General features: G+C 42.0%; 1 protein-coding gene across 4 annotated transcripts in view; it reads right to left on the bottom strand.

Moving 5' to 3' along the window:
* Positions 1–4,458: 4,458 nt before the first annotated feature.
* entpd4 (ectonucleoside triphosphate diphosphohydrolase 4) overlaps positions 4,459–16,867 on the bottom strand; it is a 34,614-nt gene continuing 22,205 nt past the window's right edge. For all 4 annotated transcript variants that reach the window (XM_063056969.1, XM_063056968.1, XM_063056966.1 and 1 more), the window contains 4 exons: positions 15,446–15,770; positions 13,785–13,870; positions 11,588–11,749; positions 4,459–5,279 (listed from right to left, as the gene is read on the bottom strand). In XM_063056969.1, coding sequence (XP_062913039.1) covers positions 5,054–5,279; positions 11,588–11,749; positions 13,785–13,870; positions 15,446–15,770 — 799 coding nt within the window. In that variant the 3' untranslated portion in view covers positions 4,459–5,053. The remainder of the gene's footprint in view (positions 5,280–11,587; positions 11,750–13,784; positions 13,871–15,445; positions 15,771–16,867) is intronic.

The following is a 16,867-nucleotide window of genomic DNA, read 5'->3' on the forward strand; positions in this document are numbered from 1 at the left end:
ACTAACTTGCCTCCCCCAAGGATGGCATCCATTTATCTTAATTTCTTGAAAGCCATAGAGTCACAGGAACAAGCCCTTCAGCGCATCAAGACCATGCTAACCTGGTCTTCTACCTCATCCTGTCTATCTGCACTTGGACCATAGTTCTTCATATATCTCTCATCCATGTATCTATGCAAATTTCTCTTAAATGTTACATTTGAACACGTATCCACCACTTACGCAGGCAGCTCAGTCCACACTCACACCTCCCTCTGAATGAAGAGGATCCCCCTCAGATTCTTCTTAAATATTTCAACTTTTACCCTAAAGCTATGGCCTCTAGTTCTCTTCTCACCCAACCTGAGGGAAAAAGCTTGTGTACATTCATCCTATGTATACCCCTCATAGTTTTGTATGCATTGCTATGATCTCCCCTTATTTTTCAATGCTCTAGAGAATAAAGTCCTAACCTATTCAACCTTTATCTATGACGCAGGTTCTCAAGTCCAGGCAACACACTTGTAAATGTTCTTTGCATTCTGTCAAGCTTACTGGTATTTCCTGTACGTAGGTGACCTGAACTGCACACAATATTCCAAATTTGGCCTCATGAGCATCTCATACAGCTTCAATATAACATCCTATATTTAATGCCCTGACAAATGAAGGCCAATGTGTCAAGCATTCTTCTTGCAACCCTGTCAACCACCTTCAAGGAATTATAGATCCATATTCTCAGGTCCATTTGCTTTACTGCACACCATTCACTGTGCAAGTCCTACCCTGGTTTGTCCTCCCAAAGTGCAACACCTCACATTTGTCTGCATTAAATTCCATCTGCCACTTTTCAGCCCATTTTCCCAGCTGGTTCAGACCACACTGCAAACTTTGATAGCCTTCCTTGCTGTCCACTGCACCCCCAATCTTGTTATCACCTCCAATTTGCTGATCCAGTTTACGACATTATCATCTGATAAACAACAACAGACCCCCTGACAAATGACAGAAAACCTGCAGATGCTGGAAATCCAAGCAACACACACAAAGTGCTGGAGGAAATCAGAAGGCCAGGCAGCATCTATGTAAAACAGTAGTCAACGTTTCGGGTCGAGACCCTTCAGCAGGACTGGAGAGAAAAAAAGATGAGGGGTAGAGTTAAAAGGTGGGGGGGGGAGGGAGGGAGAAATACAAGGTGATAGGCGAAACGGGAAGGGGAGGGGGTGAAGTAAAAAGCTGGGAAGTTGATTAGTGAAAGATATACAGGGCTGGAGAAGGGGGAGTCTGATAGGAGAGGACAGAAGGCCATGGAAGAAAAGTGGGGAGGAGGAGAACCAGAGGGAGACAATGGGCAGGCAAGGACACAAGAGCTAGGGAAAAGGGGGCTGGGGAATGGTGTAGGTGGGGCATTACCAGAAGTTCAAGAAATCAATGTTCATGCTATCAGGTTGGAGGAATACAAGGTGTTGTTCCTCCAACCTGAGTGTGGCCTCATCAATCCTGTGGTTCACCACTATTCATGGCCTCTAGCCAGAGAGATAACCTCAACTATCACTATCTGGCTTCTCCCACTAAGCAAATCTAATTGACCAGTTTATCCTGAATGCTAAACAACCTAAACCTCTGGACCAGCCTCCCATGTGAGACTTTGCTAAATTCCATGTTGACGACATCCATCACCTTTTCTTTATAAACATAGTCCACCATGCAGAGTCATGTTGACTCTTCCCAATCAGTCCCTATCCAAATATTTATATACACTGTCCCTTAGAATACCTTCCAATAATTTACCTACAACTCATATCAGATTCACTGGCCTGTAATTTCCTCACTTATTTTCAGAGCTTCTCTTGAACTATAGAACCGCATTAGCTATCCTCCTGTCCTCCAGTACCTCACCCATGCCTAAAGATCTTTTAAACATCTCTGCCACAGCCCTTGCAATTTCTGAACTATCTTCACACAAAGTCCAAATGGAGCATCTTATGAGGCACTGGGGATTTATCCACCTGATTTGCCTCAGACCACAACCTCTTCCTCTTGCATAATCCATATACAGCCCAAGACCTCACTTCTCTTTTGCCTCAGTTCTATAAACTGTCTCCTGAGTAAATACAGATGCAAAAATTTCATCTAAATTTTCCCCCATCTCTTTCAACTCCATTCATAGATGGCTACACCGATCTTCAAGAGGACCAATTTTGTCCTTTGCTATCATTTTGTTCTTTAAAATTGCAATAAAAGCCTTTGGGATTCTCTTTTATCTGGTCTGCCAGCCCAACCTTATGCTTTCATTTCTTTCTAAAGTGTTCACTTGTATTTCTTATACCCATCAAGTCTCTCATTTGATCCTAACTGCCTATACCCAAAATGCACCTCCTTCTATTTCTTTAACAGGGCCTCAATAACCAAGGTTCCCTAAACCTATTAGCTTTACCTTTCATTCTAACAGGTTGGCCTTTCAATATTTCACCACTGTATCTTTTCTCAATACGAAGGATTCTGCTTGAGAACGTCGATAATGTCCTGCTCCTTCTGGAAATGTGACTTTCTGCAGTCAATGGAGACCCTCACATGGACTTTCTCCATTTCCTGCATATCTACTCCCATCCCAACAACCCAATCCCCACTCCGCTCCCAAAAGACACATAGAACACCAATAAAGTTTTTTTGGTCTTCTTCATCATGTCATCTCCAATGTGACCCCACTCCTGGTCACATTCTGATCACCTCCTCAGCACCATCCCCACCCACTTTTCTGCTTTCTATATGAACCACTTTGCCTTGTCTGCTCATTGTTCCCCATCTATCCCTTGGTACTTTCCTCTGTAACTCTTGGAGGTGTAACACAGTCCTGTGCCTATCAATTTGCCAGTTGTGTTTGTCTTCCTAGGTGAAATCCCCATGACAATTTTTTTTGCAAAGTAGCACACTCATTGCATCCTTATTTACAATTGAAACAAAAATGAAAAATTAGTGTATCTCTTCATCTGTTTGTGGCATCTTGCTGTGGCAACAGTGATGTGAAGTGAAAACTGGAAGTGCTTTGAATAGTGCAGTACACACCAGTTGTGTCATGTCAGAGGATGGTACAAACAGTAGTTGATCCAAATGATCAAAGTTTTATGTTCCATGCATCCATCCTCTCCACAGATCCTCTGTCCCGTTCTTTCGTAACTTACTTCCACTTGAATCTCTCCATAATCTCCACATCCTCACCACCTTGAGACTTTTCATTCAATCCCTACTGAATTCAGAGGTGACCCCAATTATTTAGCCAAAGCATCAAAGCACCTCCTCCCTCACCACCATTCAGAACCCCAAACAGTCCTTCCCAGGTCTTCACCTTCAAGCGTGTCAGTGTCATCTATTATATCCAGTGCTCCTGGTTCTACATCAGTGAGACCTGACATAGATTGGAGGCGTGCTTCATCGAGCACCTTCAATCTATCTGCCACAAGAGGCAGGATCTCCCAGTAACCACCCATTTTAATTCTACTTCCCATTCCTATTCTGACACGTCAGTTCATAGCCTCCTCCACTGCCGCAATGTGGTCACTGTCAGATTGGAGGAGCGACACCTCATGTTCTGTCTGGGCAGCCTCTAACCTGATGGCACGAACACTGGATTCTCTAACCTCCAGTATTTCTCTCCCATCCACCTTTTCCACTGCTAGAAAACTGCTGCAGTAACCCTTCCTTCCCAAAGGTCCCAGCATACTGTATCTGGACTTCCACACAGCAGAGTGTGGTCTGCAGGTGACAGCAGAAGAAATGTTGCTGAGATGTTATCTGGAGGTGTGAGAAAGAAGAATTACGATGAGAAGCAGATGCATTGTTTTGACAACAGAGAAGATTCAGCGACTGAATGGAGGATTTCAAAATTATTAAATTCCCTTGCTCGGAATACAGTTATACACCAGAAACTCAAACTTGGTTTTAACTACAATCTTCAAGGTGAAATTTCACAACAGTACAACAGAGGTTATAGCCAGCAACTGTCAGCATGGCTGCGATGGGAAGTGATTTAAAAGTCAGGACACACCAAAAACCAGAAGCAGAGAGCTCAGGAGGGGATATAGGCTGCGGAAAGTCAGAGGAAGGAAAAGTCATGAACAAGTATGAAAACAGAGGGTGAAGACATGCTGCCAGAAGCCAATGCACAGTCAATGGAACTTGGTGCAATTTACAATAGGTGAGGAGAAGCTTACAGTTGCAAGGTGAGAGTTTGGTAAGAAGAAACAGAAAATTTGGGTGTGATGGAAGCAAAGGGCTGAATAAGTAATTCAGCAACACGTGGGATGAGGCAGAAGTGGGGATAGGTAATGTTAGGAGGTGAAAATGTAAAAGACATTGTGATGGAGCACGTAGCCAGGCATCCAGGTTTAGGGACATGTTACACAGCATCTAGGTCAAAACACTGCATTATATGCAACAGAACAATGATGAAGGCAAGGGATATTTTGTAAAGACATTTATTATCACATGGTCATTGATTGCTAAGTAACAAATGTATCCTCATCAGCTCAATTTATTGCAATTATAAATAAACATTTCAACATGTTCGATTGTCATTCATTTTCATATTACAAGCATGTATTGGACCAGACTCTCTTCCCCTGAAAGGAGACATCCAGGTTTGGCTTAGAACACTCTGCAAAGTAACACGGTTTTCCAAATGTTTAATTTTTTTTTAAATGAAAGACAAAATGGGAAGTTTTGTCACTCAAAGCCCCAAACCTGGTTGACTACTATTACTTTGTGCAAGACATCTGACAACTTTAGGAGGTTCCATTCTCTTATACAAACTTTGAAGATCACGTTTTGCAGCCTACCACTTGACAAACCAATGGAAGGAAACATACAAATCAGTCTTGACAGCCCTAAAAGACAGGTGAAGATCTGAAGGATGTCCAGGAGGAAAAGTTAAGCCAGATGACAATGTCCATATACCTGCTGTGCCAGTCCAATGGAAACCATTTCAAAGCTTTGCACGTTGCCTCGTGTTCCTCAACAAAGATCATGCTGGCAGACAAACTTCACCCCAAGAAGCTGCCATTCCAGCCACAGGATCTCAAGAAACTTCGGATATCTGAGGTAGCCCGCCTTCAGCCATCCAGAGCGCAGCAGGCGAGGAGTTGTGCAACATCCTGCGATGGATCCGTCGCAGTCGCAGCAAGTAGAGAACGATGGACAAGAGGACCACCAGGAAACAGACAAAAAATAAATAATGGTTGTAGACGAAGGAGAAGCCCCTCCAGTGTGAGTGGTTCACCTTGAAATTGTCCTGTTGAATGTCCCTGTTGACATCAAGGCAAACAGAATGAGAGGAAATAATTGCCAAAGATATTTAAAAAGCCACTGATTAGTGCACTGGCAGCAAATGGGACCCATTTTTAAAGTTTCTTATACCATAAGTGCATTGAGGGCAATTTAGAAATCAGTAAGAAGACCGTGACATTAAGAAAACAATACAGAGTATGAGAGGAAAATTGCAATAAAAACTTTATAAGTTTACAATTTATAAAAAAATTACTGAAGACAAATGTAGTGCTCTTACATTTATAAATGGAGGGTTTGATAAGGGAGAGCAAAGAAGTAGCAAAGTAACTAAAGCTTGGTTCACTCTTCATGGAAAAGGTAATGAAATAGCAAGCAAGAAGATGCTAAGCATAAAGAGAGTCTAATAAAAATGAGTCTTTTAAAAAAAAGCGGGGAGGGTGCTGGAGAAATTAATGCGACCAAAATCCAATAAATCTCTCATGTCTTATATTCTGCATCCTAGGCTACAACAAACAGCAGTCATGGATTCAGTGACTTCATTGGCTGTAACCTTCAAAAATGTCAGAATAACTCCCGCAGATTGGAAGATGACAAAAGTATACCCAATGTTAAAAAAGTAGGGAAAGAAAGGAGACTTGCTAGCCTTATGTCAGTAGTAGGGGAAATGCTACAGTCAATGAAAAGATGCAATCAAAGTACAGTTAGAAAATGTTAGACATTATGACATAGGAGCAGAATCAGACCATTTGCCCCATTGAGTATGTTCCGTCATTCCATCATGGCTGATTTATGATCCCTTTCAACCCCATTTTCCTCATCCTACAAGTAACCTTTGACACTCTTAATAATCAAGAGCCTATCAACCACTGGTTTAAATACACTCAATGACTGCCATCTATGCCAGTGAATTTCACAGATTCACCTTCTGGCTAAAGGGATGTCCCTCTATTCTGAGGCTATGGCCTCTGGTCCTAAATTCCCCTGCTATAGAAAGACATCCTCTCCACATCCACTCTACCTAGGCCTTTCAATATTAGGATGAGAAAATCTGCAGATGCTGGAAATCCAAGCAGCACACACAAAGTGCTGGAGAAACTCAGCAGGCCAAGCAGCATTATGCAAAAGAGTAAACAGTTGATGTTTTGAGCCCTGAAGGAGGCTCTCGGCTGCCTGGCCTGCTGAGCTCCGCCACCATTTTGTGTGTGTTGCTTTCAATATTCAATTAGTTTCAACAAAATCCCCACTCATTCTCCAAAACTCCACAGAAGTAAAGGCCCAGAGACATCAAATGCTCCTCATACATTGACCAGGATAATTCTTGTGAACTCCTCCGGACCATCTCCATGGCCAGCACATCCTTTCTTAGAGAATGGGGCCCAAATAATGGATTTATGAAAGAAGTATTTTTTGACAAACCTGTTTTGTCTGAAGATGAAAATGGTTAAACCTGTTTTGTCTGAAGATGAAAATGGTTGAACAGATATTTAGATTTTCACTAAGTCTATGAAAAAGTCCCAACAGAAGTAGTTAGTATGCAACATTGGAAACAAGGGATTGTAGTACAAGGAAACACTAAAGGAAAAATTGGGCCTTTTTTGCTGCAGACAAATGAGGTAGTGCATTGATTAGTGACTACACACAGTTCACAATATACAGCAATGATTTGGAATAGGGAACTAAGTGTAATACTAAGTTCACTAACAACATTATGAAAATGATACAAAGACGCTTTAAGACAAGTTGGACAGGTTGAATGTGTGGGCAGGTACATGGTAGAGAAAATAAAGTAAAATTTCTGTCTTTTGGTAAAAGAAATAAAAAAGCATCTAAATGGTGAAATAATGTTGATTATACAAAAGCTTCTGCGTGGCCTAGAACACCTATCAATGGCAGCAAACATCGAGGTGCAGCAAATAGTTGAAGTACGTGTGGATATCCAGAAACTTTTTCCTAGGGCTGAAATGGCTAACATGAGGGGGCTAGCTTTAAGGTGCTTCGAAGTAGGTACAAGGGGGATGTCAGAGGTAAGTTTTTCCACACAGAGTGGTGGGTGCATGGAATGCACTGCCAGCAACGGTGGTAGAGGCAGATACAGTAGGGTCTTTTAAGAGACTCTTAGATAGGTACATGGAGCTTAGAAAAATAGAGGGCTATGCGGTAGGGAAATTCTAGGCAGTTTCTAGAGTAGGTTTCACGGTCGACACAACATTGTGGGCTGAAGGGCCTGTAATGTGCTGTAGATTTCTATGGTTCTATGTTATGTAAAAAGTCTAGAATACAGGAGCAAGGATGTCTTACTATAATTATAAAGGCCTTTTTAAGACTACACCTGGAATAGAGAATACAGTTTTAGACCCCCTTAAAGATTAAAGGATCCATTTGCCAGTACCATAAATATTCACCTAACTGATTGCTGGGATAACAGGGCTCCATTTCAGGAAAGACTGTGGCAACTGAGCCTCTATTACACAGCAGCTTGGGAGCATAGAAACATAGAAACATAGAAAATAGGTGCAGGAGTAGGCCATTCGGCCCTTCGAGCCTGCACCGCCATTCATTATGATCATGGCTGATCATCCAACTCAGAACCCAGCCTTCCCTCCATACCCCCTGACCCCTGTAGCCACAAGGGCCATATCTAACTCCCTCTTAAACATAGCCAATGAACTGGCCTCAACAGTTTGCTGTGGCAGAGAATTCCACAGATTCACCACTCTCTGTGTGAAGAAGTTTTTCCTAATCTCGGTCCTAAAAGGCTTCCCCTCTATCCTCAAACTGTGACCCCTCGTTCTGGACCTCCCCAACATCGGGAACAATCTTCCCGCATCTAGCCTGTCCAATCCCTTTAGGATCTTATACGTTTCAATCAGATCCCCCCTCAATCTTCTAAATTCCAACGAGTACAAGCCCAGTTCATCCAGTCTTTCTTCATATGAAAGACCTGCCATCCCAGGAATCAATCTGGTGAACCTTCTTTGTACTCCCTCTATGGCAAAGATGTCTTTCCTCAGATTAGGGGACCAAAACTGCACACAATACTCCAGGTGTGGTCTCACCAAGGCCTTGTACAACTGCAGTAGTACCTCCCTGCTCCTGTACTCGAATCCTCTCGCTATAAATGCCAGCATACCATTCGCCTTTTTCACCGCCTGCTGTACCTGCATGCCCACTTTCAATCACTGGTGTATAATGACACCCAGGTCTCGTTGCACCTCCCCTTTTCCTAATCGGCCACCATTCAGATAATAATCTGTTTTCCTATTTTTGCCACCAAAGTGGATAACTTCACATTTATCCACATTAAATTGCATCTGCCATGAGTTTGCCCACTCAGCCAACCTATCCAAGTCACCCTGCATCCTCTCAGCATCCTCCTCACTGCTAACACTGCCACCCAGCTTCGTGTCATCCGCAAACTTAGAGATGTTGCATTTAATTCCCTCATCCAAGTCATTAATATATATTGTAAACAACTGGGGTCCCAGCACTGAGCCTTGCGGTACCCCACTAGTCACCGCCTGCCATTCTGAAACGGTCCCGTTTATTCCCACTCTTTGCTTCCTGTCTGCTAACCAATTCTCCACCCACACCAATACCTTACCCCCAATACCGTGTGCTTTAAGTTTGCACACTAATCTCCTGTGTGGGACCTTGTCAAAAGCCTTTTGAAAATCCAAATATACCACATCCACTGGTTCTCCCCTATCCACTCTACTAGTTACATCCTCAAAAAATTCTATGAGATTCGTCAGACATGATTTTCCTTTCACAAATCCATGCTGACTTTGTCCGATCATTTCACCGCTTTCCAAATGTGCTGTTATCACATCCTTGATAACTGACTCCAGCAGTTTCCCCACCACCGACGTTAGGCTAACCGGCCTATAATTCCCCAGTTTCTCTCTCCCTCCTTTTTTAAAAAGTGGGGTTACATTAGCCACCCTCCAATCCTCAGGAACTAGTCCAGAATCTAACAAGTTTTGAAAAATTATCACTAATGCATCCACTATTTCTTGGGCTACTTCCTTAAGCACTCTGGGATGCAGACCATCTGGCCCTGGGGATTTATCTGCCTTCAATCCCTTCAATTTACCTAACACCACTTCCCTACTAACATGTATTTCACTCAGTTCCTCCATCTCACTGGACCCTCTGTCCCTTACTATTTCTGGAAGATTATTTATATCCTCCTTAGTGAAGACAGAACCAAAGTAATTATTCAATTGGTCTGCCATGTCCTTGCTCCCCATAATCAATTCACCTGTTTCTGTCTGCAGGGGGCCTACATTTGTCTTTATCAGTCTTTTCCTTTTTACATATCTATAAAAGCTTTTACAGTCCATTTTTATGTTCTCTGCCAGTTTTCTCTCATAATTTTTTTTCCCCTTCCTAATTAAGCCAAAGATCTCATTGAACTCGACAATATTCTGATGGTGTTTTACAGATTGGATCAGCTTGAATGTTTCCCTTTGCTGGTGGGTGGGGGGGAGGTGTCAAGGGTCGGGGAGTCCAGAACCAGAGATTACAGTCTCAGTCTTCAGGACTGTGATGGGGCAAAATTTCTTCATGGTGAAATCGTGAAATCCTCTTATTACAGAAGTCAACTGTTGAATATATTCAAAAAAAGGATAGATAGATTTGGAGGAAATACAAGTCTTCAAGAGATATGGTGAAAGAGGTGAAACTTGGAAAAGGACAAATTGAATAGCAGAGCACTTCAAAGCACCAGATGGCCTTCTCCTGTTCCTGTGTCTTTACATATTGTTCAGGGTGACCAGATCAACAAGCTTTATCCAATGAGAATCAAGTGGCTCTTTAGCATTGATCTGAAAGTAATCAATACAGAACCTAACAACCAACGTGTACACAAGCTCCCAAGTAAAACAGCATCATGGTAAATGGAGAATTTGTATTTAAGTACTGGTGCTGAACAACAGAACATTGAACAGGGCAGTTTCAACCCAGGATCTTTCACCCGAAACATTAACTCAGCTTCTATTTCCACAGTTCCTGTCTTATCTATGCAATTATTCTAGTATTTTCTACTTTAGTTCTGCTTTTAACTGATGTTGTTTTGACAGATAGCGAACTTATCTGTGTGATATCCAATGAGCCTTTGGAGTTAATTGTACATCCACCTGAAATAGCACAGAGGGAACTTTGATTTAATTTCTTATCCGAAAAATGACACCTCTGATCGAGCCATATTCGCTCTGTCCTGCATTGGGCCAACAGCCTAAGGTACTGTGCTTAAGTTTAACCAGTTGGATTTGACCCATACTGTTCAGACTAGAAGGTGGACATGTCACCAACTTATGCAGATCCTAAGAAATGCAATCTTGGCCCCTCTGTCATTCTAAGTAACCTGCAATCCCCCGTGCAATCCAGTAGACGATTGTTCTGCACTGTAAATTACTGAAGGCAGAAGAGGAACAGGGAGATTGTATCAGCATAACCTGAGTTCAAATCTGCATCCCAGATCCAACAAGTGCGCTTGCTAGCTCTTCTCAATCCATCTTCAATTCCTCTGGCATAAAGAAAAATCTTTAACACATGCACAGACTTCTAGCATCACTCACTTGGAGTCGAAGGACATGCAAAATTGAGAAGAAATCTTGGGCCAGACATAGATCAAGTCCCATTCCATAAACTTAAGCACAGAAGTCTGGCAGATGCCCCAGTGCAGGACTGAGAGTGCACTCATCAGTCAGAGGTCAAATGCTTCACGTGCTGAGTGGCACAATAGCAACAGCAGTCAGCACGATGCTTTAGAGTGCCACTTTAAGATCAGGGTTCGATTACTGCTGCTGTCTGTAAGGAGTTTGTACATTCTCCCCGTGACCGCGTGGGTTTCCTCTGGGGGCTTCCAATTTCCTCCCATATTCCAAGAACATAGAAGTTAGGGTTAGTAAGTTGTGGGCATGCTATGTTGGCACTGGAAGCAAATGGCAACACTTGAAGGCTGCCCCCAGCACATTTTGGACCGTGTTGAACGTTGATGCAATACAACACATTTCATTCTAAGTTTCAATTGGGTGTGACAATAATGCAAATCCTTTATCGTTAGGAAATTACACCAAGGTCCCCTCTCTACTTTCCATAGTGGGTGAACAAAATCCCACAGCCTCACTAGATAATGCATAGGCGAATTTGCCATTGCAACAAGGCCAATATTTATCTCTTAAAAAAATCACTAAAATGTAGAAATAAAAATAATAAAATGCTGGAAACAATCAGCAAGTCAGACAGAATTGTGGAAAGAATCTAAAGTGCATGGGGAATCAGTTGAGAGAAGGAAGATGTATAAACCTCGAATGAGTCTCACCTTAAGGGTAGGTAACGAGTGCGGTAGAGGATTGCTCCAAGTGTCCATTGTACTTCCTTGTCATAGACCAACTGAGCTGTTTTCAAGTTGGTATAGTTCACAGGGAAGGAGAACCCACGATGAAGAACCTCATGCATCCACGCCGATTTAAAACACTGATACCTGAATTTAACACACACAGCATTTACAGATTTTGCCCCCAAGCTTTCCTGTTGTCTTACAATAAGAAAGTAAAATAAGATACTCTTTCTTCAGAGTCTTGAGCTGAGGAAAGTAAAATATTCATAAGTATAGTTAAATGTTCATAACACAATTTCCAGACATTTAGGTATTCTGACAGTATAACTCCTGGCTTATTCATTAGTGAGACAGCGGTTCAGAGTTCAGGGAGAAGTAGTGTTGCCAGAGCCAGGGGCCTGGGAAGCAGTCAGGGATGGCATTTGGACGATGTGTTGGATGTGCAGTCACATCTCAGACTGAGGTTTTGAACACCAGGAGCCTAGACTATGATTAGGTTGCAGCCAGTGCTTGTATATTTCCTACTACCTTTAAATTCACCGGGTTCACTAGAAAAAATGATTGAGCTACTGTTCAAGTAAGTTAAGTCTGGGAACTAACAGAAGTAACATCGAATTGTTTAGAAAATATGCTGGGCTGGCACCAAAGCCCAGGGGTGTCAATGTGACAGAGGAGAGCTTGTCCAGGAAAAAATTGGCTTCACCTCAGCAATTCTATTACCAACCCCTCCCCACCCCCCATTCTCTGGGAACCCATCAGCCCTGGTTACCTTCCCATTACAAAAACTGGGATCAAAGATGAAGTTGATTAAATTCACACACAAACGTTTCACCTATCAAACCATTTCACAAGGATGCCTTATTCAAAGCGTGTTTCAGCCCTATTCTCCGAGAATGTAGTATTCCCTTTGGCTAATGACTGATCCAAGTGATGCAATCTTGACATTTAAACACATAAGTAAAGAGAGGAAAGCCAAATTATTCTCCCTAAAAGTCCACAAGACACAGTAAATTAGCAAGAACAATGAGAAGTGAAGTTAAGCAGCACCTTCTCACACAAGTGATAGAACAAAGTCCATCTGGAAGTTTCAAGATTGAGTGCAATGGAGAGTAAAGAACACCCATGCCGGACAAATAGTATTGCCAATAGAGAATTTATTGAGCTACCCTTACTAGTTAATGACACAATCATTGAATATCCCTACACTAAAATCCTGATGTCACCATTAGCTGAAACTTAATAAAACTATTCACATCAATGACATTGACTCTTTTTCATTCTGGAATGCAATGGCTGCACTTAGCATCATCCACCAAATCTTGACCACAATTAAACAAGGCTTCTTCACCAGCATCTCCTGAACTCACTTCATCTACCATCGCATAGTCGCATTGGAGCAATGCCACCTCTTGACTTGGAAATGTACCTCTATTCTTTCATCATGGTTGGGTCAAAATGTTCCAATTTCCTAACTAACAGGAGTACAACAGTTTAATAAGCACATGACTATGAGCTTCTCAAAAGCATGTAGGAACATGAATTAAAATGCCAACCTTGTCACTGAGCCTCAGTCATTGAATAAATAAATTTAGTTAAGTATTGGAGACTCATAGCTGAGAAAGTTTTGCAGTTGCATTCTAACATCAGGGTAGAGAAGACAATCCTGCTCTGGTTCTCGGTACTCTTGAATTTGAGCACCTTTAAGAAGGTAGCATTTTGAAAAGGATTATGTCGTTCAATCCCAATGATCTGGCAGCAGATGCCTGTTTGTTACTTGTCATTATGTATACATCTGAGTCTCCCTGAACACAGATTTAGTTTAGATTTTCTCTCTTAGTGTGATTTCAAGCTCTATACCAAAGATGAAAAATAAGAAAGACATTCTACTTCCTTCCATCCCTTACCTCCAGTGCTACAAGATAAACATGCTTTTGGAAAATGTGCTATAGCAGGTAATCAGAGCTCAGTATGCTACACTCAGGAGGTTAGCAAGTACGCTCTGCTCTAGTACATAGATGATAGGAATGGAGGCTTTAACAGTCCACAGTAGGGCTGGTAGAGCATGGCCAGCTTCATCTTCATTGAACCACAGTATTTGTACAAGTATGAGATAGGAATGAGGATCCACTATAACATTTCCTTGTTCAGTGAGATGAATGCAATACCACGAGCCACTCACTTCAGTCTGTGCAGGTCCGCGTGAGAGGAGTACAAGCCACGGTCAAAACGTTCCTTCAGAACTGTCCACTTTGTTGCACAATAATCCTATATATTAAAAAGAACACACATAAACAATGCTAGTCTCCTGAGCAACACACATCAAAGTTGCTGGTGAACGCAGCAGGCCAGGCAGCATCTCTAGGAAGAGGTACAGTTGACATTTCGGGCCAAGACCCTTCGTCAGGACTAGTCTCCTGAGTTTATGCTAGCTCTTTAATCCAACTAGACCTACTTCCTTGCTCTCTCTATATAAACCTGCAACTTTTCACTATGTACTTTTGCTATTTCCTTTTAAAGGCTACTACTGAATCTATTATCTGATGAGGCAGGGAATACAATGCTACATTCCGATTACTTGCTGCATAAAAATAAATTTTATTATTCACATTGTTTCAGGTTATTTTGCTGATGCCAAAGCTGTGGGCTCTGGTGACTAACCCTGCTGCCAGTGAAAACAAATCAATGGTAGCACCAAGAATAATTGGCAGATTTGGAGATTGATGATGATAGTGATTGCTGGTCTCCACTTTATATCAGCACCCTGGTATCCATGAATTGATAACATTTGAATTTAAACAAGTCTATCAAATCTTCCCTTAACCTTCTTTTCTATCCACTGCACTTAATTGTTTGAAGACCTTTCAGACTGTCAAATGTCACCTCTGCAAAGAATAAATCCCTTTTGAAAAGCATGTAAACAGGTGCATCTTGAAACCACCTTGTGTGAACTAAGCCTCAAAAGACATCTGATAAACCACAAAAGATAATTACCTAGTCAGCTAAGCAGTCAGGAACAGGAAAGGCAAGCTGATTTGACCATCATGCTGTCATTTCGCACATCCTAGAAGTTCAGTCAAGTTAAAATGCTGGCTTACAAATTGATGTAAAACTTGCAAGAAAGGCTTGTCCTCTCTGGCCCACATGTGATGATACCCAATTGTTTTCTCCCCAGTGGTGCAATTCATGCAGAATTATTGGGCAGCACAGTGGCATAGCAGTTAGTGTTAACAGTTTATGATGCTAACTGTAAAATGGGGTTTAATCTCTGCCACTGTCTGCGATGAGTTTGTACATCCTCCTCGTCAATGCATGGGTCTCCTCTAGGTGCTCAGTTTCCTCCCACATTCCAAACACCCAGGAGCTAGGGTTAGTAAGTTGTGGACATGCTATACTGGCACCAAAAGCATGGTGACACTAGCAGTCTGCCCCTAGCACATACATGCACTGCGTTGGTTGTTGACCAAATGACACATTTCACTGTATGCTTCAATGAACATGTGACACATAAAGATGATCTTCGATACTTCAATTATTATTTAGGACACCAGAGACAACAGCTGTGCTCTAAGATTTTATCAAGAGATCTAAAACACCAGTTGACAGATGTGATTTTAGTTTGACATCTCTTCTGAAAGATGGCACTTTCAGCAGTGTGGTGCTCCCATGCTAAAGCACTGCAGCATCAGGCAGTGTGTCTATTTTCAAGCTTCTGCAGTGAGACTTGAACCATAAACTGGCACACAGAGAGCTGTACCCACTCAGGCAAGATGAATACCCACCTGACAATCAAGATGTACATTTAGAGACATTTCACTGGATATATGAAATTCAGCTCAATACCTTAGCAGCCTTCATGAATTTAGTAACGTTGTAGGCACCACCCATTCGCAAGACATCTTCAGTACAGTAAAAAAATTCAGAAAAACCATAAAATTCACTGTTTCTGTAGTCTACGGGTGGCTGGTAGACCCCACTAAGGGATGTCGAAGTTTCATTAGTTTTATTCAATAAGGGGCTAATCACTTCCCGACACCAGTCAAAATCTCCCAGTCCTCTCAAGTACACAGTATGCCCATCTTGATGAATTTCATCCTTGATGTCAACTGGCAAACAGGGGTCCAAGTATGGGATTTCCTCAGATGTACCCGTCTTCTGCCCCAGCAACCTGCAACAGAAATGAGGCAAGTGAATTTATTGTTATTTAACATGATTACATTTTCACTTCTCTCCATTAATCATAAAATGCACCAGCACAGAAACAGGCCTTATGGCCTGTCTAATCCCTGCCAAACTATTACTCTGCCCAGACGCATGGATTTGCACTTGGACCAAAGCCCTCCATACCTCCCCCAACCATGTACCTATCCAAATTTCTCTCAAATGTTTAAATGGAAGCTGGATCCACCACTTCAGCTGGCAAGTCATTCGACACTCTCACCACCCTCTAAGGGAAGAGGTTCCCCTTCATGTTCTCCCCAAATATTAGTTGTAACAGTTACTATGTCTTTCCAGTCAAACAAATGAGAATGCGTATGCTTTATATCAGGCCTGCACAAACCATTGTGCGCAGACCACTACCACTTGAGAATTGCCAGGCATGCCCAGTGTTGTCTAACAGTGTAGAATGTAGACTCGCACAAGGATGACAAATGCCACTCACGTTAAATGCTGACAAACTGGAAGTGCTTCACCTGCCCCAGGATCATATGCTCTTATTCCTCCAGGTTTATTTCTCCCCTCATCAAACCCACCCCTTTACCACCAATGATGTTTTAAAATTTATACCATACCAATCGCCTCTTTTTCCATCATCCACACTGTACAGCCCACCCCAACTAATCCACTCACTGATATTTTCTCCCATATTCCCATCAGCCACAACAAGAATCATAAAGGAAATTCCACCACACAACATATCTTGGGCATTGCACACAGCAAAATACCTAATACTGGGTTAGTGATCCAAACCATGTTTTGTACCTTTCCCCTCTCAAACCAAGCAGTTCAATAAACAACATAAATTGTTTTGCTTTTAACACATCAAGCAACAGACAAAACAAGAACTTTCTCAGAATTATTAATAGAAAACAAACCCATATAATCTGAGCTGTGTTTTTTTGTGCTGTGGCTGACTTCATTTCACCCTACCTGCAAATCTTTTTATTTCTTTCCCTTATTAATGAAGTTTTAAGCGTATTGGGGAAGTAGGAAATGACTTTTAGATTCTTGTAGATAACGGGTTAAAATTGCTTACAAAATTCT

This window comes from Mobula hypostoma, chromosome 8 (genome assembly GCF_963921235.1).
Source record: "Mobula hypostoma chromosome 8, sMobHyp1.1, whole genome shotgun sequence".
Taxonomy (NCBI): Eukaryota; Metazoa; Chordata; class Chondrichthyes; order Myliobatiformes; family Myliobatidae; genus Mobula; species Mobula hypostoma.